The sequence below is a fragment of the Quercus robur genome, chromosome 5, assembly GCF_932294415.1.
Source record: "Quercus robur chromosome 5, dhQueRobu3.1, whole genome shotgun sequence".
Taxonomy (NCBI): domain Eukaryota; kingdom Viridiplantae; phylum Streptophyta; class Magnoliopsida; order Fagales; family Fagaceae; genus Quercus; species Quercus robur.
The window spans coordinates 10,191,571-10,217,308 of NC_065538.1; the positions used below are offsets into that span (position 1 = coordinate 10,191,571).

The following is a 25,738-nucleotide window of genomic DNA, read 5'->3' on the forward strand; positions in this document are numbered from 1 at the left end:
GGAGTTTGTGTGACGTGTCCAAAAACATTATAAGCTGGAAAGTAATAAAAAAAAAAAAAGTGATATTAAAGGTGAAGTCAAATGAAAATTAGTAAAAATTTGTTTTGAAAATTTTTATGACTATAACATTACTGAAATAGAAAATACCAATTAATGATAGTTTTTTTTTTAATCCATTTATTTAAAGGGTCATATTAATGAATATCCTTAAAATAATTGTTAATAATAAAATTTTAAAAAATATTCTCTAAACTAATGCCTTTATACCATAGTTAACTTTTACCTTTTTTTAAGCTATGAAAAACACACAAAAAAAAATTAAAAAACAAAAATAAACAAATAAAAAGGAAAAAGAGTAATGCTACAATCACAAATTATTTTATAATATTTTTACAAAATGTTGATATGGTCAATCTCTTAATGGTTTTCATCTAGACCCACTATTAATATCACTTTTTTATTTACCAATAACCACTTACCACATTAACCGAGGCAATCATGCATAAGTCTTGTATAGTTAAGTAACCATTTCAGGCTTTAACTATTGATAGTCAAAAGGCGCTGGTTGCAGCAGCGGTTTCAGCATATTCGAATATGAAAGCGTATTCTCTTTTGGCGTTTATATACGAACAATGGCAGACAAGAAATGGTTGGTAGCCTTTTTTTCACAACCAGTTTACCTCAACACCCTGTACTCTACTTGAACCCAAAAGACCCTTTTCAATTCTAAAAGCAAATTTCACTGTTTCATACGTTAGCAACAAATTGGGAGCTTTGATTTTTTTAATCAAATGGTTCACTTTCTGGGCACATTTCGCCCTTCTCCGACTCTGTCATGTTTTGCTCATTACAGGCACCAAATCTCACTCAAAAGCTCTCAACTTTCAGTTCCCAGAAATGGGTTCTCTCCCTTTAGACGAATTTTTCAGGCTTCTCTTCAATCTAGTAAGTTCCACCCTCGTATTTTTTCTTCTTCTTATTATATAGCTTTTTCTAGCTGTTATATACTATCAAATGTCTATTATATTTACTGGGTATGTTTGACTTTTATGCATTGAAAGGACTAGAGGTAGAGAGGAAGGCTTAAAATAACATTAGTAGTAGTAGTAGAAAATGACATGTCAAATGAGGAGGTATAGAGAGAATGACTTCTGGTAGAATAGAATGACAGAAAAGTATGCATATGGCTGACCTGATTAGTCTATTGAGGATTCATAGCCGACCCGAAATTTTAGTACTAAAGCTTGGTTGTTGTTGATGTTTGATTTTTTATGCGTTGAAGTGTGTCTAAATAAACTATTGTTTTATGGGCATTGGGAATTTTGCGCAGTCGTGTTATCTTTTAGGATATGAATGAAACTTTTTGGATTGGTACATGTTGCAGTGTTAACTTGGTTGAGATGGCTGCTTGGAAAGAGCTTTTCTATGCATTTGCTTTGGCTTGATTGTGATCAATGAGTTCCATTTTTTAGGTGTTGTTGTCTTTTAGGTGTGCACTAGCTTTGATCTTTATGCAGCTGAGTTTTATTTTAACCTATTCTAGCTATCTATTAAAAATAAATGATCACTTGTATTTCTTTTGTTTTGGATTATGGTTCAAATTAACTTACATGGGTGTTATCTTTTCTAGTTATAAATGATTTATGTCCAATGGGGTATATAGCTAGATAAACCATTTGTCCCCCCTTTTTATTGATGACATGGAACCTCACAAGGTAGGGCCCTTTGGACCCACTCCTAGGGAGTAAACCATGGATACACAACCCCGCCTACCAGAACCATATATCGGGTAATTCGGGAGAACTCCTAGTGGGGATCGAACCTAGGATGTCTTGGTTTACAACTCATCCCAAGCCTCCAACCACCAGGTTGCACCTTGACGGGTTGTTCCCTTCCCTATGTTATCATTGTAATTTTTCTGATATGTAATCATTGTAATTCTTTTATCAATAAAATTGTAATTAGCTATAAAAATAAAACTATGTGCAATAGTTGCATCTATTCTAATGTTTCTTTTAGGAAATTAGGTAGCTACAACACCAGAACCTTACAGGGTTTTGGAGATTACCTACTTTCAATTAGTGTTTTTGCAAATCTTATGTTGAAGGGATTTTGAATTATGTTGCTGACATGCTTGATCATTTTGTTTCCAGATGCTGTTTTGATTTGTGTCTTATCTGTTGAGTCATTTATATACCTTACATTAGATTTGGGTTGTGTTTTGTGCACTAGCAAATCCTTGCTCTATCAAGTTGCCAAGAAATCAAAATAAAAGGAGAATTTTTTTTTGGATAAGTAATAAGAATATATTAAAAAGAAGAGGGGTGTCACCTGAGTATACAGGAGAAATATATTAAAAAGGAGAAATATATTTGAAGTTGCACATTTTCTTACATGCTCACAAATTGATAGAGTTTCTAAGGTTTCCCTTAATTCTATATTTTGTTTAACATACACAGCCACAAAATTGATAATATGAGGTTGAGATTTATTTTTCTTCACATTTTTGATCAACCAATTTGAAGATGACTGGATTTCATTGCAACAACTCTTTAACTGTCATACTCTCAATTATATAAATGTGGATAATTGGCTGGAAATATTTTTGATTGAGGATATGTGCTACATTTCACTTTTTGGGAAAAATATCAATAGGCCCCACTTGGAGGCTTTATGATAATAACTTCAATTGTTTGTGGCTTTAGATGAGTTAAACAGTGACTTTGTATTGTATTACAGATTCTACAAATGGGGATGCTGGATTGCAATTACCTGCTGACCAATCTGAAATCATATTTATGGGGACAGGAACCAGTGAAGGGATTCCACGTGTGAGCTGCCTGACAAATCCTTTAAAGACATGTCCGGTATGGCTGCAGAACTGTTTTGCTTAGGACAATCTGCATTACTATCATCTGAAGCTTGCTTTGTTTGCTTAAAGTTCTTACCAAATAAATATATGATTGTTTGGATAACTGGAATGCTTTTTTATTTTGGCAGGTATGCTCAAAAGCTGTGGAACCGGGTAATAAAAATAGAAGACTTAACACAAGCATCCTTATTCGTTATGCTGGGGCCTCTGGAAGTAGTAACATTCTCATAGATGCTGGAAAGTAAGTGAAAGATTCTTATTGTAACTATGTTTATATCACTACAAGGCTAATGAGTTCTAACTCAAACGGCACCCCCTCCTCTTATTGGAGTAAGGTGGAGGATGAGATTATGGATTTAAGACCCACCGGGTGTATGTGTAAATTCCCAACTAAGAAAAAAAACTTGATGTTACTACAAGATATAATTTTCTTTTCATTTACCTTTGCTTTAATCTTATGTTGTGGTTGGTGGAGAATGTCAGTGCTGCACTCCATTTCAAAGTTCCATATTTTTATCATCTTTATTTTTAGTGTTTGCTAGCTTGGTGTTGAAATGTATGGGTCCCTTCCCTTGCTGTCCAGGTTACTTCAACACCACAGGCCCTGCCCGGTGGTACTGGATGCCTGTATTAGGCAAAGGTCCGGCTATCATTCTAGATTCTCATTAGCAGTCTAATAAAATTGGTTTTTTGGGAGTTTCACCTATATCAGGTTGTCTTATTATTTATTAAAGTCTTTGCTAACTTTCAAAATGGGATGGGGTGGGGAATGTCTTTTTCCTCATTGCTGAGCTCTAAATCAACTAGCACCTCCTCCCCTTATTATCAGTTCGAGGTGGAGGGTGAGAAAAGAGAATTTCTACCATATTTGATGAGCACTGTTTGCTAGTTACACTTTTAACCTACCAGATACCTTTTTGGTGAGATTTCTTTTTTCAACTCTGATGTGCAGGTTTTTCTATCACAGTGCTCTCCGATGGTTTCCTGCCTTTGGGTTAGTCATCCTCTCTGCCTAAATTCTTTCAGCTACATTTTATTTAGACCGTAAAGATGGCAAAATCATCCATCATGCTTAATGGCTTAGTTTACTCAAGGCTGGATGACTTCATCAGGAAGATGATCTAGATACTGTGTTCATTTTAGGAAATTTAACCAAAAAAAAATTTAGACTGTAAAGTTTATATAATAATAAGACACATATATTGACATCATAACTTCTACTCAAGGGACAATCGAATGTCCCTTAAGATTTGTAGTATTCAACAGAGTTTTGTGCTTTTCTATATCATTTTGTTTATTTAGGTTTTCTGAAGACTTGTTTAATATTTTTCTTTTAAAATTTGACTTCTACATGTTACATTGGTGACCTATCTTGTCTTTACATCTGCTTCAGACTTGGGTGTAATAATTAATTGGTGAAGTATTCAAGTACATGGGTTTCTTGTATTGTAATTTAGGTATTCCCATGTGTACATGATAATTTTGCATTCTTACGTTTAGAGCACATTTAAACACTTAAACTTTTGTAATTGCATACGTTGAGGAATTAGATATTGTTGAGAGCTCTTATTGTTACTCATTAGACAACCTTTGACACTTTAGACAAAATAGAAATTGTGATTAGAGATTCATGAATATAATCAGTCTGGCCTAAGTGGTCATGAAAACATGGATCAATTCCTAAACTGGCATTGGATCATGATTGAAAATAAACCATACTTTAGAAAATAAGAATGATGTGAATTTTGCAAATAATTATGCACAATATGTTTTGTAGGATGTGACAGGTTGTTGACTCTAACTTTGACCAGAATTGACTACCAACTTTGACATTTGTTAATAGTCCTGCCTTGTACTATCTGAAAAGCAATGATATTTTTTTTTTGACTTGCACAGTTGCATGTCCTTTGAGTGTTGTAGTGAAAGTTATTCCATAGATTGTTAAACTGGAAGTGCTCTTGCATATTCTCTTATATTACATATGTCTATTGTCAGGTGTTTGCCTCTTCGTAACTAGCTGCGTTTCTGTCAGGATAAGAACAATTGACGCAGTTATTATTACCCATTCTCATGCTGATGCAATTGGAGGTCTCTAACAGCTCTTTCTAATGTTATTTAATGCAAAATTACCAATATCGTGATAATGCATCAAGTTCTTTTTTTCTCCTTTCCTTTTTTTTATCTCCATTTTCTTTAAGTTAGAAAATCATATCAATCCATCACTGAATGCCCTCTTCCTCCAGGTCTTGACGATCTTCGTGACTGGACGAACAATGTCCAGCCCAGCATTCCAATTTATGTGGCCCAACGAGATTTTGAGGTTCAACCTCCAGCTTTGTCTTTCTTTCATTAGTCTCAAAATTACATTAATTTTAATTGTTCTATTTATCAAAGTTAATTCCTCAGGTGATGAAAAATAATTACAGGTGATGAAAAAGACACATTATTACATAGTGGATACAAGTGTCATTTTACCTGGTGCTGCAGTTTCAGAGTTGCAATTCAACATCATGCAGGAGGAGCCATTTGTTGTACGTGATTTAAAGGTCAGAATATATTAGTGGTTTGCTTATTACTGAATGAAGATTTTCTTTTGAGTCCCAAATTCATGTTTAGGGACATGTTTGACAATTGAAATTTCTAATCCTTGTTTAATATTATGTCCTGGCAGACAGAGTCAAGAGATTGCTTTTTATGTCTTACCTGCCCGTATAAAAATGTAGGGAAAAAAATTATGAGTTTATTAAAAATTTTGTCTCATGCAATGCTAGTCCTATTAAAAAGTGAAGGATTAAATGGTAACTTAAAAAGTGGATGTGTGGCTAATTGTGTGAGCTGAGTTAGGTGTATATAGGGTTGAATTTGTTGAAGTAAAAATTCTTTCCATAGCATTCCAAGAGAAATAGTTTGTCTTGTATTTCTGTCACTTCTAAACATTACTCCAAACATAAAATGAAATGTATCAAAGTTTGTCCTCATCCTAACTAGCTTACAGCTGAAAGTACTTATTTTTAACAACATTCCTGACTGAAGGATGTGATATATTCACTTTGAGATGAAAATGGATCCAACATTATTACACTGATACCTATTTGTTTTATCTTTCTTAATGTTGTATTTCAGATTACCCCTTTACCAGTATGGCATGGTCATGGTTATCGTTCCCTAGGTTTTCGTTTCGGTAATATTTGTTACATTAGGTAATGCTTCTAAGTTACAGATACGGTTTTATTTTGACTCTAGTTTGGAGCTAATCTTTTATTCACGTTTGCAGTGATGTTAGCGAGATACCTGAAGAAACTTATCCACTTCTGAAGGACTGTGAAATCCTGATTCTGGTCTCTCTCTCTCTCTCACACACACACACGCACACACATGCAGCACACATGCATACAGACAAGAAGCACAAAAGCAATTGTTTTATACTCATGAATAGTCAATTTTAGAAATCCATAATGAAAATTCTCATTTGGTTTATTTTTCAAACGACTTCTTCAGGATGCTTTAAGGCCAGATCGGTCTTCTTCGACTCATTTTGGTCTTCCAAGGGTAAACTCTTTTATCTCTTTTGCTACAAAATTGTATTAGCAATTCTTAAGATTGTATATACTCTTTCTTCAGGCTTTGGAGGAGGTACGGAAAATCCAACCAAAGAGAACACTTTTCACTGGTATGTTTAGCCTCCTCTTCTAGCATAACGCTTTAACTGCCCTAGGAATTCCAATCTCCTTTCTAGTTAGTTTATAGACCACCTTCATCTTGATGCATCAGTCAAACCAGAAAGGTTGAACATCTGGGATTAATGTCAAAAGGGTTCAAATTATTTATATCATATATTCTTTTAAGCCCATCCTATAATCGTTCTCAGTTATAGAATTAACATTTGAAATTATTGATAGTGATCTGCTTCTTTTCTGTACTTGGCACTTGTGAAGGTATGATGCATCTGATGGATCATGAAAAAGTGAATGATTATCTTATGAAACTGAAGGAGACAGAGGGTCTTGATATGCAACTAAGCTATGACGGACTTCGTGTACCAGTAATGCTCTAGCTTCTAGCCTGTGTCTAACCTTTTGATATCCTGTACTTTTATGTGACCATTCTTTCTTAATAAAAGCAATTAGATCATAGATATGAACTTCAAATGTCAGTTGGTGTCTCAAGAGATCAGTTTATATGAATTTTGTTCTGGAATTGATTTCTGCACCTCATAGTTCTTACGCAGTTTACTTGTGCTGTGAATTGTAATTTGTTAAGATGATAATTATTTGAATCATAATAAAACCATTATTGCTTCCCCAAAAGTTTTGTGGCTAAAAGACTTGTAATAAAACCAAATTTTCTGGTCCCCATCACTTTTTTCTTTTTCCGATAATTTTAACTAACCATCACTCTTTCATTATATCATGTAGCCACAGCCAAAAATGTTTGCAAAATTTTATTTTGGAGACATGGTGAGTGGCAAAATATTTGCTGCTACTTGCATTATGTGGAAGATGGGCTCTGATTTTATAGTAATAATAATATAATAAAATAAAAGGTGTAGTAGACTCTCTTGTACACTTCTTGTGAGTTAGATTATCCTTTATTTTTAATTAAAATCTACAACTTATAAAATAGAAAAGGAAAAGAAATGTGGTGAGCCAATCATTTTGGTTTCAGCTTCATCTATTTCATTATAGATTGGATTCCAGTACCATGGTCCATTCGTGCTATTTTATATTAGTAGACAAACTCATTCTAATTTCTATATGGATGTTTGCCTACCCTGCTTGTACGTGACAAAGCTGAAATACAACTGGTGGGAATGCTTTGATGGTGATCCCTGTCAATTTCTCCCTCTACTTTAATGCATACTCGAAGACATAACATTACATAGCAAAAGTGTTATCCCAATCATTTTGCCAATTTGGCCCAACTGCCCTAAAGAAAGCTTTGCAAAATGTTTTGAAAGACAGAGATTGTGGATTGAGTAGTTGTAGTCTTATGACACTGACTAAACTCATCTGGGTACCATCAAATTTTCTTGAGGCAATAATTCTAGCTTTAAAACGATGATAGCATTTTCTAAGTGGAGATTGCAGGATTTCCATGTGCTTTCAACTTCAAACGTTTTGTTAGATGCCACGCTTAGTCGTGATTAGTATATTGAAGCAGGATGCGATAAGTGTTGTAGGTATAATTAGGTGGGAAAGATGGAAGAGAAGAGTTGAATGGATGATTGGAATGTAATGATTAAATTGAAATCAAATACCGAAAGACTTGGATTTTCCCTGATTTTCATGTCAAATTTCTCTTTCTGCAGGATACAATGATTTCGATCTGACACACTTTGCATTGTGCAAGATTATGTAACTTTGACATAGCAAAATTTTGAGGTCATAGTAAGCATGAGCCCCGCTATAGTTGAAAACTCAACATGACGAATTCACATCAATGAGTCAACTGGCTCAACAAATTTTATAATTTTTTTTTCGTAACCATTGAGATGATATGTGATTGGTGTATAATAAAAACAGTGTCAATAATAAATTCTAATCTAAATGTGATTTTGTATCAATTACAATTTATAATCGTAACAACTTATGTGGCCCACAATCTAAAATTCCTTTTTAACGTTTTTCATGCTAGAAGGATTTTTTTTTTTTTTCCTTTTCTGAGGAGAAAAACTAGAAGGAATTTGATGGGATCTTTGAGGCTGAATTGTGATGCTAGAGGTTGGAGAGGAAAATTTGGTGTTTGCTCATGCTAAAAAGGTGAACACCAATGTACTTGTCCAAGCAGAAGTTGAAGATATATCGTCGGCAATCACTTTGGCGAGCAAAGCCGGTGTAAGGAATGTGATTGTTGAAAGTGACTCTCACTTATGTACATATTGATGGCTTGAAGGATCCAAAAAATAGGATCTCTTGGAGATTGATTAATTTTGTCTCTAAAGCTCTTCAATCTATTGGTCCTTTGATTCTGTTGTATTTTAGGTTAATAGAGCAGCAAATATGGGTGCCCATAAATTAGCAAGGTGGTCTTTAAGGGATTTTGTATATTGTTTTTCTGGTTTGGCTCTAGGTACTCCCAATTTTGCTGAAGTTATTTCATTGGACTCTAGGGCTTTAGTCAGTATCTGGTTTATTTTTCTTTTTCTAATAAAATTTTTACTTAAAAAAAAAGAAGAAGAAGAAATTTTAGGTTATGTTTGGTAACCGTTTTTGTTTTTTATTTTCAAAAACTTGTTTTTGGAAATATAAAGAAAAAACAATTTTCTTGTATTTTTGAAATAAAAAAACATGTTTGGTAAATTAAAATTAAAAAGATAGTTTTTTGAAGAAAAAATAAAAAATACTAAAATATGTTGTTATTAGGATTTAAACTCTAATGCTAACTCATTAAATGAGACAGATTTATTAAATTAAATGCGTGTTTTCATTGACTTCTAAAAATTAGAAACTGAAAACAGTTTTTTGCATGTTTTCAATTTCCTTCACAAATTGAGTTTTGTGAACAGTTTTTGTTTTTTGTTCATTTTGGGTTGCTGAACAAATTTTTTAGTCTAAAAAATAGAAAATTATTTTTGGAAATAGAAAATAAGGCAAAAAGACAGTTACCAAATATACCATTAGGTTTTAATAGCTATTTTTCCAAATTACAAAAAGAAAAGGTAGGGGAAACATTAATATTTAGAACATTTCCTAAGTTTTTATATAAAAATTGAGTTATTTTATAACCATAACTTTTGCCTCATAGATTGAGATTCCATTTGGGAACAAGTTATTTAATTTTTTGCTAAAAAAATTTTTATTGAAAGTATGCTAAAGTATAATTATATCTTGAAATATATTGGAAAAAGTGAGAAAAAATAAATGAATTTAAAAAAAAAAAAAAAAACTGTACATAAAAACTAAAAACTAAAAACTAAAAATTAAGCATATAAGTTGATATCAAATAGATTCTGACTCTATGTTACTTTCATATAAACCCATCACTTATAATCATAATTAACTATTTAAAAAAAAAAAGTGAAGATAGCGTGACAAATGATGAAGTCATTGGTAAAAATTTTCACCTGAAAATCAAAAAGAAAAAAAAAACATTAATCAGTAAAGTTAAAAAGTCAATTTTATACGCAAATCTTGTTCAATATCACAAGTTTATTTATTTATTTATTTTTATTGGCAAGTGTTATTGTCTAGTAGATCCTAGATACCACACTTGGGGTTAATGAAATAATAAAAATAAAATAAAATAAAAATAAAAAAGGAGGAAAAAGTAGGTATTGACAGGTGTTAAAAGGAATTTTGCCGCCTCTTCTGAAAACTAACTCCATGTCAGCCTCACAGAGAAAATAGAACTCTAGAGAGAGAGAGTGAGAAAGAGGTCAAGTCACGCACTTTGCATGAGTCTGTCCAATCAGGTCCAATCATGAGTGGCCACGTGGGCTTGTCGGGTCAAGGACGGGTCCTCGAGTGGTCGTTTTCACGGGTGTGGAATTGCAGACGGTGAAAGGCAGTAACAGTAGCATGAGGAGATTATTCTACCATGCTCCTCAGGTCCATTATCGTACACTCTCAGTCCAAAACCGTCTCTACACAATTAAACATCAAATCATAGGACTCTTGGGATTTAGATTCAATGGTTCAGAGCCGGCCGACTTGATACATTTTGAAACATAAATGATAAAACACTAAATTTTAATATTTAAATATTATCCAATATTCTATACTTATCTCATTTTTTTTTTTATATGTAAAATTGTTAATTTGGATTTTGCATTTAATTTTTTAATACTTTTTTTACAGGTTGTCAGAAAAATTAAATGTTAATGATTATTTGATACACTCATAACGATTTTTTCTTTTCTTTAGAACTATTTAGGGTTTTAATTTATTGGAATTCTATTGACTTAATAATTTGGGAGTTGAGTAAAAAATGCAAAACTAACATATATGTTTTCTTTAAAAAAATCAATGGTCATGTTACAATTTTGAGATTTTTTTTTTGGTACAAATTTTGGGGACCTTAAATCCCTTAATAAATTTTTGAGACAAATGAAGTCCTTAGACCTAGATCTTGAAAGACCCTAGTAGAGAGTAAAATGTAAAGAGTTAATTTTTAATCTCAACTATTCGAATTATTGGATACAAGTGAGTTCCAGTTAGTTCAATTGGTAAAATTTTTTATGATTAAATAAAAAATCTGAATACGCCATAAGTTGAAACTCTCTAACAAAAAAAAAAAAATTGTTGTATACAAATTTAAGTAGGCAATTTAAATAGGTGTAAACAGAAAATAAAAAGTTTGAAATTTTTTGTGAGAATTTTGGAGGTATTATACAATGCAATAGCCATCCATGACTTTTATACAACTCTCATTTTTTTCTTTTTCCTCTTCAAAATTGGGCTGCATGAAGAATGATAGAGCTGATATGCACCATTGATGGGCTGTGTTATTTAACATTTTTTTTTTTGTGTGGGTCCCTTTAGTATCTCAAATCATGAATGTGGGATCCAGCTCTTTGGGTATATGCACACTCGTGAACTCTCTCTCACAACATAATGTTCTCGCATATGATAGCGATACGAGATTATTCTATTGTTCTTTTAAAATTTCACCAAATTTCATAGTAATTGGGGTCTGAGGAATTATACCCCTCACGTGAGAATGTAAGATTGAAGCACCTAAGAATCAAGTACAGTCACAGGCAATAATAGTATCCACAAAGTAACCTTGAGAGACACTTTGAAATTGATAAAAAGGGGAAAAAAAAAATTATAAGGATCTCAAAATCAAAACATTTTGTCTTTATTGGGTAAGTTGAGCTGGGACAACTAGGTCATCATTTTGTAGTTTACCTTCTAAAGAATCTAAACATGTAATGCATTGTAAAGAATGCATAAATTCAAACATGAAAAAATGAGTGTCACTTGAGTAGTTTTTATTCGTTTTTTTTATAAAGAAAACAAATTAATTCGATTCTTGTGTGAAAATAATCAAATGTCATTATGGTTTCTAACCACAAGTGGGCCAAGTTCATTGTTTGCAATCTTATTGGAAGTGTTCTCAAAGTTTGAGGTTGAAAGTTCAAGATAGTTAAAGTTAAGATGGGAGTTTAGATCCATTTCAAAATTATAATGGAGTTGGGATTTTTATTAAGGATAAGATTTAAAATAAAAATTCTAATTAGAATACTTAAAAAGTACTTAATTAAGAATAAGGTTGCTATCTAGTGCTTCAATAAATTAAATGGGATACGAGACCAACATGTTATTATTGTGTGATTCATGTTGTGTCATTGTCACATCTACTGTATTCGAGCACTAGATGCAACCTAATTTCATTAGTTAAACAAAAAAATTAATTGAAATATAAAATAATGTAATTTATTTTTTTGGGCCTGATATTAGGGTTGATATTTAATATAATAATTTTTATACTTAAGGAAATCCATAATCTAAGGTAACTATAAACATATATTTCAAAAAAGTAAAAGATATAAATAAAATTAATCAAAATATAGTCACTAATAGATAAAGTTAAGATATTAATCTTAATATAAAATATTTAAAAAAAAAAAAAAAAAAACTCATTTGATTAGTCAAAACTAAAATGAAAAATAAACTATTTTAGAATTATTAAAAGTATAAAATATATAACAAATTTAAAAAATTTCTATGTATAGCTTGATTTTTAAAAAGATTGTATGAGGTTTTATTTTTTAAATGAACTTACCAAAATGATGTTTATTCTTTGTGCCCTAGCTTTCATTTCCAATTATTCAAAAGGTGGATTTAGTGCAAAATAAAATAAAATAAAAGGAAGTACATAGCATCATGGAAGAATTTTTTTTTTTTAAAAAAAAACAGCAAATACAATTATTTGACACATCATAATGGGGTGTTCTGATAATATACTATTTTATAATTTTAAGGCTATATAAACTGGAGATTTAGTGTTCTTGAATATATCAGGGAATTAGAAAATATTTTCAATACATAAATTTTGATTTCTTATTAGTATTTGGAAAAAAAAAAAAAAAACTTGGGAGCAATTTTCTTGGGGGGGGGGGGGGGGGGGGGGTGCCTCTCCAGTGCCCTGAGTTGTATCACACAAATAAGTTTGATAAGAAAAAAGTGATTTAGCAAATCCTACTTTAAATTTTGTGGCATGCATGATGACAAGAAAGGTACTGAATACAAAACTAGACCTCTCAACCAATTAAGCAGCCTAAACCAACCTGGCCTCAACCATGGGTTCTAGTGATGTGGAAGTTGATAAGCCACATAAAATTAAGTAGAGCTACGGTATATTCTTATTGAATTGGTAATTTGATAACCATACAATTAATGCTTCTCTTAGATAAGCCACATAAAACGACTGTTGTTACGCTTGTAGAAAATCACGTAACTAGGGTTTCATAGGAATTGCCTTCGTTTTTGTATCTCATAGATTGAATTCCAAATTTGACTAGCTACATGCATGGTGTCAAAATTTTTTTGGCCTTATACATTGACCAAAAGGAGGACTTGTGTACTTAAAACTCAAGGCAGACTCACTTATTGGACTTAGCCGCCTGGGGCTTGGTCAAGAGTCAGCCATGGCCTAACTCAAGACCTTTAAAGAGTTGCAACCATGACTAATATCCATCCATGGTCAAGATCAATTCAATTACTTGTTGATCATTTAACATAAAAAAAATAAAAATAAAAATGGCCAACATCAATTATTTATAGGTGTTGATTTTTATGATGGTGCTAAAAGCAAAAGTTGTACCATGATAAAATTATTGGCTTAAGCTTATTCAATAGATTGGTAATATTAAATATAAAAAGCTTTAAGAATAAACAGCAAAACCACTGTGAAAGAGATTTTCCTATTGGCTGACTGATTACAAGAAACAGGAAATAAACTGTGGCAAATTGCAAGTAAAGTTTCTAATTATAACAAAAGAAAGAGTTGCATGATTAAAGGTCTTGGATTTGATGAACTGGTGCTTATATGACTGCTGTTACCTTTCAAAGCAATTAAGTTCTAAGAAATTTATATTGCAGCTAGGATGGTTTTAGATGAAAAAAACTCAGAATATATAGTTTGTAAGATTTTGATATTTCGCATGAAGAGCAACATATACATATTAGTGATAGTAAGCTAAGAAATGAAAGAGATGTAACAATGACAATCATTTTGAGATGCTTTGTTATTTGAATATAAATAGGTCGGCAAAATTGTAGGGGTCCTCACACCGACAGATTCCCACACACACAGAAGCAAACAAACTTCCATGCATCTTGCCTCTCCTGTGAAGAACACATCTTCAAAAACTCCAAGTCCTTCCCTGAAATTTTTTTGCATATATGTGCAAACCCAAAAAGCATATATAATTGATCCACGGGTTCTTGTAGGAAAAGTAAAAGAATTTTTATGATTAACTAAGCTTGCTATACATTGTATCCTTATCATATAAAAGGTTTAAATCTTATATCACATAACTAGCTAGAAAAGCTTGCATATCTGCACATTGCTAGAACTAGAAGACTCAACATGCCTTGTAACCTAAAGTATGTGCATTGAATAAACAAGTCCATTAGTTAATGGCATGGAAATGGGGCCAGCTGGTAGATGAGGACAAAAAGAAAAAAGTTTAAAAAATAAAAGTAATGAAAAGTATAGGAATGAAACTGAAGGAAGAAAACAAAAATGGATGCATGGGTATGGAAGCTAAAGATAATAATAGCAATATATATAACAGAAAAGATAGGTGCTTTCAGCTCCATCAATCTTATTGAAACATTTCTTCATGACTGTAATTTAAGAATAACAAACCCTGAGGGCTTATTAAGAAAGCTTTTTTTTGCATACCTACCACCAAGTAAAATTATGAGTCTAGATCGGCCGACCTGTATTTGATATTAATGTATGTTTATATTTTAATGTAACTGTTACCTAATAGAATATAACATATTGTATAATCAAAGTTATTATATTCGGTTGATTTTTCACCACTCTACATTGACCAATGAATCTTTTAGCTCCCATGTCTTATTCAAGGATATAATTAGAACATCGACATTGGAGTACAGAATGAAGAGGCATGTCACGTGTGGTATCATCAAATGTTCTAAATAAAATGGATTGTTTTCACAATCACAAGAACTCCTATGCATTCTGTAAACCCACCTGGCTAAACTTCAAAAGTTTTACCTATTTATCAGTGCCACACACACACACACATATATATATATATATAGAGAGAGAGAGAGAGAGAGAGAGAAAATAATATATGATAGCATCCTTTCAGTAAATTTTTCTCTTCCAATAATTGAGATGAGCTTTTGTTCTGGGTTTACCATGCAGGCCTTATTACAAAGCTCACCAGGATAAAATTCATTTGTTGATCACACTAATTAATGTAATGTTGATATATGTTGGTTCAATCACATAGATAAATCAATGGTTCTAAATTTATGCCAAATGTTGCCTAATGGCATAACAATGAAAATGTCACATATATCACAAAGATATGATATATTAATTTATTTTCCTCTCACGCATACTGTTTCTCATTAGTTTAAAATTTAATTTTTTTAATTATTATTTTGTTGAAACTTAATTATTTTAATATTATTATAAGGCAAAGATGAGCTGGGAGAGCACATTGAGACTACTGTCGAGCAAGATCCCATTTCAAAAACTAAATCATTGAAGAATAAAACAAGAAAATGACAAGAGAGAAAGGATTTATTTTTCATATTCCCATTTTTTAAACCTTCTCTTTTGTGTGGGAACACAAACTTCTCGAAAACATGAACAAACAGAAAGGCAGTGTAGCTCCATTGTATCCACATTATTTATATCATGCACAAGTTCATTCATGTAATAAACTATCCGCAATCTCCTATTAGACATATATATACTTCTATCAGTTCTATGTTTGTGTATAAACAAAAAAAAAAAAATTCCAAGTGATACCCTAAAAATAAGTGCATTGTGCCACACTAATATTTTAACAATATTTTCTTTGTATGTTTTTTAATCAAACAGCGCAGTAACTATATGTAATAGTTTAGCTCCTGCTCACATGCAATTCGCATCTTTGATATCTATTTTTTAACATAGTATCGTATGTTATACAAATTTTTTTCACAAACAATTAGCATAACAAGTGATTAGAGCAAAAAATTATTAAATACTCCCGAAGTACAATGACATGATGCTCTTTTCTTTCATATTCATAATAAACTCCTATTATGAATTTAATTAGTGAGATCTGCTATGAATATAAGATAAATGAGAATTATATCACTATATTCCAATAGTACTTAATAATTACTTGATTGGATCACTATCATATGGGTTTAAGAGTAACATTACTTTTATTAACACCAATTATAACATATCATTGTGAAAACTTTTATATTTCAAGACTTATTATTTTTAACACGTTTCATTTTCAATGCTAACAAGGAAACAATATATTACAATAGCTGAGTCAATCAGCTGAGTCAATCAACAGAAAAAAATAAAATAAAATAAAGAGTCAATTAATACAATCTGTAGTTAGCTTGCTTGACATTGGAGTCGAATATGTTTATCTTCTTCTCTTAACGTGATGACTCTTTCAAGTCTGTGCTGGAATTTTAGTCTTGGACCCTAATTATTACTATTATTTTTTTTTTTTTTATAAATTTCAGTCTTATTCTACTATAGTAAGAGCACTTGTAGCAGTGGAGTTAAAAAGCTATATAGCTATTTTAGCTCCACCAAAACACAAAAACGACCATACAGCAGTAGAGTTAAATTTTTTTTTTTAGGTTCATTGCTACAATGCACATCTATCTATGGATGTGCACTATAGCTGAGAGCTAAAAAATAATAATAATAATTTTTTTATTCCAGCCCGGATTAAAATAATATAGCTTGGTTCATTTTTTTACTTTCTTTTATTCTCACCGTGCTCTCTTTGTGTGTCACTCTCATCTCATCTGAAGCTCAAGCTCAAGCTCTCATCTCTCAAAACTCTCTCATCAAGCTCACTCTCTCAAACTCTCACCTTTCTGTTTACTGCCGCCAGCCCGACTCATCGTCAACGTCGCCGCCACCGAAGCTCGACGTCACCGACCCACAAACCGTCCCAAGCCGCCGATCAGCCTTAAACCCACGCCACCATCTGCCTTAGACCCACACCGCCGATGTGCTGTGGTGTAGTTGAATAGTCGGCGCCGGTTGGGTTCATTGGCGTTGGTGTGCTGTAGTGGTGGCTCGGGTGGGTGTGGGCTTGATTGATTTTTTTTTCTTTGTTGTGAGCTGTGGTGGTGGTGGTGGTGGTTGTGGTTGTGGTTGTGATAATTATGTGTAGTGGATATATTATTTTATTATAGTGAATATATTATTTTATTGTGATATTTATATTATTTTATTGTATTGAAAGCTAAAATAAATCTACTACTGCAATATATGTAAGTGAAATAGATAAATTAACTTTTTGTGATATCAAATAACTTAATTTTTAGTTCTACTACTGTGGATCCTCTTACAATAATAAAGACAACAAAGAATAATAAGGACAACAAAGTAAAAAGTAAATTTATTTTGTTTAAACTTCATTGTTTGCTGAAGATACGTTGATTATGAGGAAGTTAAGAAAGAGCCTTGTCGCCTTGGGGATTCATAATCAAATCAATTAATGTTCTTTTTACTAGGTTTTTAATTTGATGAGCCATGCAAAAGTGTCAGAATTTTCAGCTTTCCATATGAGTTGCAGCAAGTGATAAATTATACATACATATGAAAAAAAAAAAAAAAAAAAAGGATAAAAAAGCTTTTAGCCATGCTGGTTAGATATTAATCAATGAATCAATCATGTCACTGTAAATGTAGAAAGCTGGGAAGGGTCTACTACCCATGATGTAAATTATACAAATCAATCTCTCTCTCTCTCTCTCTCTCTCTCTCTCTCTCTCTCTCTATATATATATATATATATATATGTATACAATGGCACTTTCTTTTTACGTGGTTGCTTTTATTTTTCTTTCATTTTTTTTTGAGTTTACTGCTTGCTTTTGTGAGAGATGATGGGAAAGGTGGGAGAGAGAGAGCGCTTAAACAAAAGGTTTTAGCAGAAAATTAAAAACTTTGTTAAAGGCAAATATACAATAAAGAAAAAGACAGATTATTTTTTTTTCTTTCTGGGGGTACTGGGAAAGAGAACAGAGGAAAAGACAGAAAGTGCAACGTCAGAGTTAGCCGTAGGGTTCCCTTGGGTTGTGGTTCTGGGGTGTGTGTGTGTGTGTTATTTTTTGTTTGTACAGCACTCAGGATATACAGAAGGAAATCCCTTCTCATCCACATCTCTCTTCTCTCTCTCTCTCTCTCTCTCTCTAAAAGTTTTAAGAAGTAGGGGTCTTTAGTTTTTGTTCATATTTGTGTGACTATTGTTGGATTTTTCTTGGTGTTATCAAGCTTGGATTTTGAACCATGAAAGAAAAAAGTGGCTAGAGGATCTGGTTCAGCTCTACTACTTCTCTCTCTCTCTCTCTCTCTCTCTTCAGACACGCATATAGTTTGTTTAGTTATAGCTTCTTCTTTTTTATATTAAAAAAAAAAAAAAACAAAAATTGTCTCTTGGGTTGGTGCCAAACAAGGAAGAAACTGTCAAGTAGTATAGTGGGAATTATGGGGTTCAAACACTGCACTTAAGAAATCAATTTTTTTTGCCTCTTTATTGGATTCTTTCTTTTTCTCTGTGTGTCTCTCTCTCACCAGTTTTCAGTTTTCACTTAGTTTAGCTGCTTGTTGTTTAGTTTTTGTCTTTAAAATCTTTAAAAGCTTTTGTCACACATGAAAAACCAAGATCTATGGCCCATGATGGAACCTTAAAATATCAAAAATTTAATGCCTAAGTGAGAAGATGATGAAGGGTTTGATGTTCCAAGTCCAACAACAACAACAGCAACTACAGCAGCAAGTTGTGGAGGAAAACATGTCTAATTTGACGTCTGCTTCTGGTGAAGCAAGTGTTTCTTCAGGCAACAGAACTGAAATAGGTACCAACTATTCTCAACAGTATTTTGCTCCTCCGCCAACCCAAACTCAACCAGTAGTGAAAAAGAAGAGAAACCTCCCAGGCAACCCAGGTTTAGTCCAAATCCACACATGTTATTTTGATCATTGTTCTTTGGTTAATTTTCATTTTTATTATCTGGGGTTTGATTTTTCTTGGTGTGGAATTAGACCCAGAAGCAGAAGTGATAGCTTTGTCTCCAAAGACTCTTATGGCAACAAATAGATTTATCTGTGAGATCTGTAACAAAGGGTTTCAAAGAGATCAGAATCTTCAACTTCATAGAAGAGGGCATAATTTGCCTTGGAAGCTAAAGCAGAGAACAAGCAAAGAGATAAGGAAGAAGGTGTATGTATGCCCAGAACCTAGTTGTGTGCACCATGACCCATCAAGGGCTCTTGGAGACTTGACTGGAATTAAAAAGCACTTTTGCAGAAAGCATGGTGAGAAGAAGTGGAAATGTGACAAGTGCTCAAAGAGGTATGCAGTTCAATCAGATTGGAAAGCTCACTCCAAAACTTGTGGCACTAGGGAGTACAGATGTGACTGTGGAACCCTTTTCTCAAGGTAATAACTAATTCCCAAATCATTTTAGGAAGAATATATGAATTGCAAGAGTTCCATTTAAAAGCAACAACAACGGTCAGATGAGATCTCTCCTCATTAATGGAGGATGGGATTTCAATATCCCAGATTGTAAATAATAAATATACATTATTTTTTTGGTTCCTAGATAATAAATTTATATTCTTTTATCTGATACACTGAAGAATTCATTACTATGCATCTAGCAGAGTCCTACTTTTACACCCTAGAGAGAGAGAGAGAGAGAGAGAGAGAGAGAGAGGGACGGAGATAGAGACAGAAGAGGGTACTTAGTTTAGAAAATATTTAATGCACCAGCTAATGTGGACTATCTGTCCTTAGCTACCAGAAACCAAAAAAGAACAGCAGCAGCAGCAAGAAAGAGAGAGAGAGAGAGAGAGAGCTGTAAAAGAGCTAGTGAGAATGTCATATTCATACATACTTCTGCATTGTCTTAGCTCATATTGACATTTTGCTTTTGTTTTCTTGTGTGTGTGTTTGTTACTTTTGTTAATTTTCAGGAGGGACAGTTTCATAACCCACCGAGCATTCTGTGATGCATTAGCTGAAGAGAGTGCAAGAGCTATCACAACAAATAACCCACTTCTCTCTTCTCAACCTGGCTCTTCAACGCCTCACATTTTGAACCTCCCACAACACCAATATAATCCCCAAGACCTCCATGCATTTACTTTGAAAAAAGAGCAACAAAGTTTCAATTTAAGGCCAGAGATACCACCATGGCTTTCTTTTCCTGGCCCACCGCCACCTCAACCTCTTGACCTTTCATCCTCCTCCTCATCAATCTTCTCCACAAGATTAGACCATCATAATCATCATCAAGAATTCACACAGTCCCACCAAGACTTTTCCCTCCATGAAACACCAAACCCTAACCCTAGTCTTGGACCCACTCTCCCTCCTTATCAGTCTGTACCATCCCCACACATGTCAGCCACTGCATTGCTTCAGAAGGCAGCTCAGATGGGTGCAACTATGAGCAGCAAGACTGGCAGCTCATCACAAGGCATGCTGTTGAGGCCCACACACCAGGCTCACATGTCTGCAGCTTCTGATTCTAGCAACAACACAACTGGTAATAAGTTTGGATTGAATTTGTCTTCACATGAAGAGATGGGTACTACTGGTACTGGCTTTACCCATAGCTTGGCAGTTCCCTTTGGGAATAAAGCTGCATGCTCTTCTGCTGCCTCTGCTGGAGCAAGTAGTACTACTGGTGTGGCCTCAGGTGTTGTTCATACTCCTTCTTTTCTTCATGACATGGTGAGTTCTCTCTCTTCTGCAACTGGGTTTGAAGGAACTTCTTTTGAGGATGCATTTGGTGGGATTCTGAATTCAAAGAAAACAACCACCACCAACAACAACAACACTAGCCATTTTACTAGGAATGATGAAAGTGGTACTGGTGGTGGTGAAGGTTTGACTAGAGACTTTTTGGGTCTTAGAGCTCTCTCTCATGGTGACATTCTCAGTATTGCTGGTCTTGGTCATTGTATGAACACTTCTAATGAGCCTCAAAATCAACCCCAAAAACCATGGCAAGGTTAGCTCCTATGTTCTGGCTAGATAAAAAAACCTTTTTTTCTCTTCTATAATTTTGAATTTCTTCTGTCCCCACTTTTTTTGAGCTATCAATCTTCCCAAAGGGAAAGACATATCAAAAATCTTAATATTACAATGCCATATGTTAGCTATTTTACGATTTTTGGTCCTTTTGTTTTTAAACTCTAAAGTTTGTAATTCTTCATGTATGCTTTTAATATAATAAACAAATTCTAGAAGAGAATCCCTAGTTTTATGTGTTTTATATTAAAAACAGTGATGCTAAGCAACTTGAAGGAGAAATGACTTTTTAATGGAAGACACTTCAAGAAAGAAACTACATTGTTTTTCTTATATAAAATATGAAATGGGTTCCTTGTACTTCTGAAACTCTATTTCAGATTGATGTTTTCTTATGTGGACCCATATTTTGTGCATCATGTGATCCAATGTGAAACACAAGATTGATTACTTTTTGACACAAGTGAAACCAAGAGTTGGATATACGTTTGTGATCTACAATGCCAAAGAATGTTTTTTTCTTCTTTAAATTAAAAAAAAAAAAGAAAAAAAAAAAGAAAAAGAAAAGATATTTCAACATCGAAATGGTTCATGCAATTACGCAAGTTGTAATTGATGTAATGAAGGTTCCAATTTAACAAATACATGCTTCGCTAAAAAATGTTAAAAAAAACATATATGAAAAAAAAAAAACACTCTACCACAAAGGGTTGTATAATACAAAAATGTTGGCAGTCGTTATCTTCTTATTACAAGAATTTTCATTGCCAATGTTATTTCCAAATTCATAATATGCGTGATTGAGTGGTGGTAATGGATATCCTTTTCCTTCATTGTCTTCCTTCTACGATATAAAACGTTGAATAAAATGTCTTCTATTGCAAAGGCGAATTTTCCATTACAGGAAATAGTGCTGTGCTCAATGCTCCCACAATTACTAGTTGATCACGGAGGTCCTATTGGCGGGCCACTCTTAACAATGGAAATTTCAGATCTATCTACACAATTATTGGATCCAACATTAGAATTACAAAATGCATGACATGAATAAAATATTACCACCGAAGCTCATTAGTGGGGTGGTATGAGCTCAGATTCTTCGCCATAAGTGCTTTGGTTCAAGTCTCACCAATAGATAGGATGGGGTGGGCAGGCTTAAACCCGAGTTTAAAATACCCTTGTGTTTAACCCGTGTGTAGTGATGCCAACAAAGGGTCGTAGGAGATGGCATCCTCTATCTTTCAACCTTTTATTTTGGTACCAAAAAAGAAATGAGGAAAACAAAATATTACGAGTAGCCAAATTCATGAACCAAAACACCCCATCACCTCTCTCTCTCTCTCTCTCTCTCTCTCGGTTTTTGGAATAGGCCAATACATGTACATGTTTGTAATTTGCATAAAGTTTAAGGGATATACGAATGATGGGTACCAAAAAGCATTGGATTCTCTAGTGGAAAGATTCGTGAAATGTGCCTAGATATGCAAGTTAGCTTGTTTTAGATATGGCTGTTTATTCACAAAACAAAAAGAGATGCTGTTTGACCCCTTATGTGGGTGCAAGTGGGATTCAATCCCGAGGGAGGATCACTCAACCTCATTGGCCTCTATACATTTAGACTATTATTACAAAATTTACTGTAAGATATGTGATGGATCTTTATATTTCCTTTTCACTTTTCTTTTAAAGTTGTATCTTTTTTTTTAGAGCTCATATATGGTGGAAAAAATGCTACCCGTAAAAAATATTTACAATTTGTTCACAATTTATTAGAGTGAGCAGTTATAATTGGTACAATAGCACTATCATTTGATTTCATAATAATACTATTTTTATTGTACACACTAAAATACAAGATGTTGCGCTACCTCTACTTGTTATAAAATTTAATATAAAAAATAAGAAAAAAATGAAAATTTTTACACTATAGCTAGACTTATTGAATAAATAAATAAATTGAATATCTTGAGCTTAAAAAATAAAGTAAAAACTGACAAAGACAACATATGGAAGCTGCAAGTTAGAGTCAAAATAATGGCAGGGATTTAGATTGTTTCTAATAGCCTGTGTAGAATACTATTTTTATAGAAAAGGTAAGGTGAAAAAGTTCACATGTATGGAAGTGACTTCTCAACAGATTTTTCACCAAAATGCCTCTTTTGAACTTTACTTAGAATGTAAGCTTTAAACCTTTATTATGGTGTTATAATTCTTATGGAATTATTTTAGTAAATAGAAATATACAAATTAATTTTTTTTCATGATTTGTATAAGGATATGAAGATTAATTTTACATCATAGTTGGAGTCAAATTGTTAGATTATTAATAGGTTTACATTTTTCTTTCTTCATGTTTTGGTCAATGTGAAGAATGTGTCTATGGAAGTGCATGTGCTCTTGCATATGTGTGGAAGAGAGAGAGAGAGAGAGAGAGAGAGAGAGAGAGAGAGAGAGAGATTAAGTAACCAAATGTGAGTGTTATCACGTAAGGTATCATATATGTATGATTAGCCTATCATCAGGGAAAGTGGGTTCAGTGAGAACTTTATAAAATCAGATGTGCAATAAAGATATGCTTATTATCCCTAAGATTGCACACTACTGTTAGGTCAATGGGGTTAGATTTGTGGAATAGCTTTGAAAGTAGTGAGGGCACCTGTCAATCACTGCCTTTAAAAGGCAAAAAGATTAGTAAAATAAAAATTAGAGAGATTCCTCTGAATTTCCACTTCTCTTGATCTCATGCTTTTAAGTTTTTTAGTTCCCGACCAAAAAGAAAAGCTTTTAGTTATATAAAGAGAGAGATAGAGAATCAAAAAGAGAGAGAAAGCATATTCATTAATTCATGGGATTTGAGAGAATATATGTTTATCATAATATCATTATTGATCCTCTCTCTCTCTCTTTCTCAAACAATTTAAGGGAGGATGTTTGATATTTAATATGGTCAAATTTTTCTCTCTAAGACCTTGGAAAGAATGCCATGTTTGTCATTATATTCATGTACTCTCACGCTTTCTCATGATCTGGGAAGAATATATAAACGTTGAAGTTTGCCATTGCTTAATAAAAGCTAACAAACACACACACACAACTCACTTTCTCTCTTTCACTGTCTAGACAGGAAGGTGATTACAGAAAAGTGTAAGGTGGTGGGCTATGTAGGCTTTAGCACACTGCCTAAAGCCATGTAAGTTTTTTGATATTTGAAGCCTTTGTAGGGTTCTTTTTGTCTGGCAAATATACACACACATATATATATATATATATATATATTTTGTGGTGGTATCCCCCCAAAAGCTGGTGATCAAAGCTGAATATGTTCACAGAATGAATGAATGGGTTTGTTTGTTCTTTGAGAATTTCTATGCAAGGCATGGCTAAAGACTAGTTGACTTGTCATGCTAAAGATGCTCCCCTCCTTTGTGTTAATAATGCCACCTTTTGTATTTGACTTAGCTTTCCAACCCATCCCCTATGTTTTTAGGTTTTCATGAGGGTTGCATCTATCACATATGGTTTCAAAGGTAAAATAATAGTGCTCATGAAAGTCACAATTCATATGCATGTCTTATAGTTTAAATGGATTTGACAGTGGTGTTTTTTATATAATTAACTTTATGACAATAATGGCCATGGTAATGGGTTTATGAGGTTTAAGGCATAAAAAGGTCCACTTAAAGAAAAATAAAGCATGAGAGCACCATTGCTTATCCATGTCATTTGAATTAAAACTAAGGTCCTTTGAGCATGTCGTCTTTTGTGTGGATTTTACTTTCCTGACTAATAAATTGGTGACATAAGTTTATACTCTTTTATTTGTATGTTGTTACTAAGTTTGAGATTAATGGATCAAATTCACTATTTCCTAATAGTTTAAATTTTAAGAAAAATCATTAACTTATCATGGTATCAAAGCAGAAAGTTCTAAATTCAAATCTTACCTCTACCTCACTTTCCATTTAATAAAATTTTCATGTGTTTAAGCTCTGCTTAAAAAAGGTAGTTTAGACCCATGAAGATCAATGTTAAATTAAATGATTAAATATTTTTTTGATAAATTTATTATGAAAAATATTTTTGGATAATGATTTTCATTTGTAAATGTGTCAATCTTTTGTTTGTTGTTATTCAGAGATTCAGAAATATATATTGAAGGAGCTACCCGAATGAAATTACTCCCTCTTAAGGAAGAATTAACTTACTATTTTGGGGTTAGATACACCCCTAGCTACTACCTTTTTTTTCTTTTCTTTTTTTCCTGGATGCACCAGTGGGGCTATGAGCAACAAAATCATAAGTAGATGGTTCTCCAAAGAGTAGGTACTATTATGGTCATATCTAAACAAGACCTTCCACACATTGGTCATCCTGGTCATCCAAACCCTTTTAAAATGGGTTCTATTCCAAAACCCTATTATAACAATAGCTTCAAATCCAAACCAAACCAACCAGTTATCTGAGAACCGATGCCTAGACTGATCCAATCCAAGAACCAAAACAAGGAAATTAAACTTTTGTAAAGAATCAATCAAAACCAGTGAAATAGGTCAGATTGGTAAACCATAACCAACTTTGACCAGTCATTTTATTAATATTTTTTTTTACTATTTCTATAATAAAAAAAACTTAACAAACGG

General features: G+C 33.0%; 2 protein-coding genes across 2 annotated transcripts; both read left to right on the plus strand.

The window, feature by feature from the left end:
* Positions 1–645: 645 nt before the first annotated feature.
* Positions 646–7,069, plus strand: LOC126725099 (putative hydrolase C777.06c). The gene is made up of 12 exons (XM_050429612.1): positions 646–945; positions 2,740–2,867; positions 3,001–3,113; positions 3,825–3,866; positions 4,905–4,960; positions 5,116–5,192; positions 5,299–5,418; positions 5,996–6,072; positions 6,147–6,210; positions 6,371–6,421; positions 6,494–6,542; positions 6,808–7,069. The coding sequence occupies exons 1-12, from the start codon at positions 792–794 to the stop codon at positions 6,924–6,926; spliced, it is 1,050 nt and encodes a 349-aa protein (XP_050285569.1). The 5' UTR covers positions 646–791; the 3' UTR covers positions 6,927–7,069.
* Positions 7,070–17,958: 10,889 nt separating this feature from the next.
* LOC126725100 (protein indeterminate-domain 7) lies at positions 17,959–21,237 on the plus strand. The gene is made up of 3 exons (XM_050429613.1): positions 17,959–19,002; positions 19,100–19,496; positions 20,036–21,237. Exons 1-3 carry the CDS (start codon positions 18,777–18,779, stop codon positions 21,081–21,083), a joined length of 1,671 nt encoding a protein of 556 aa, XP_050285570.1. The 5' UTR covers positions 17,959–18,776; the 3' UTR covers positions 21,084–21,237.
* The last annotated feature ends 4,501 nt before the right edge of the window (positions 21,238–25,738 follow it).

What these genes read in the sequence shown, in the direction of transcription:
- LOC126725099 (XM_050429612.1), top strand. Translation starts at nt 792, where the DNA reads ATGGTTCACTTTCTGGGCACATTTCGCCCTTCTCCGACTCTGTCATGT. An exon ending in TCAGGCTTCTCTTCAATCTA is followed by an intron (nt 946 to 2,739) that starts GTAAGTTCCACC and finishes ATTGTATTACAG; the next exon opens with ATTCTACAAATGGGGATGCT. An exon ending in ATCCTTTAAAGACATGTCCG is followed by an intron (nt 2,868 to 3,000) that starts GTATGGCTGCAG and finishes TTATTTTGGCAG; the next exon opens with GTATGCTCAAAAGCTGTGGA.
- LOC126725100 (XM_050429613.1), top strand. Translation starts at nt 18,777, where the DNA reads ATGATGAAGGGTTTGATGTTCCAAGTCCAACAACAACAACAGCAACTA. An exon ending in AAACCTCCCAGGCAACCCAG is followed by an intron (nt 19,003 to 19,099) that starts GTTTAGTCCAAA and finishes GTGTGGAATTAG; the next exon opens with ACCCAGAAGCAGAAGTGATA. An exon ending in TGTGGAACCCTTTTCTCAAG is followed by an intron (nt 19,497 to 20,035) that starts GTAATAACTAAT and finishes GTTAATTTTCAG; the next exon opens with GAGGGACAGTTTCATAACCC.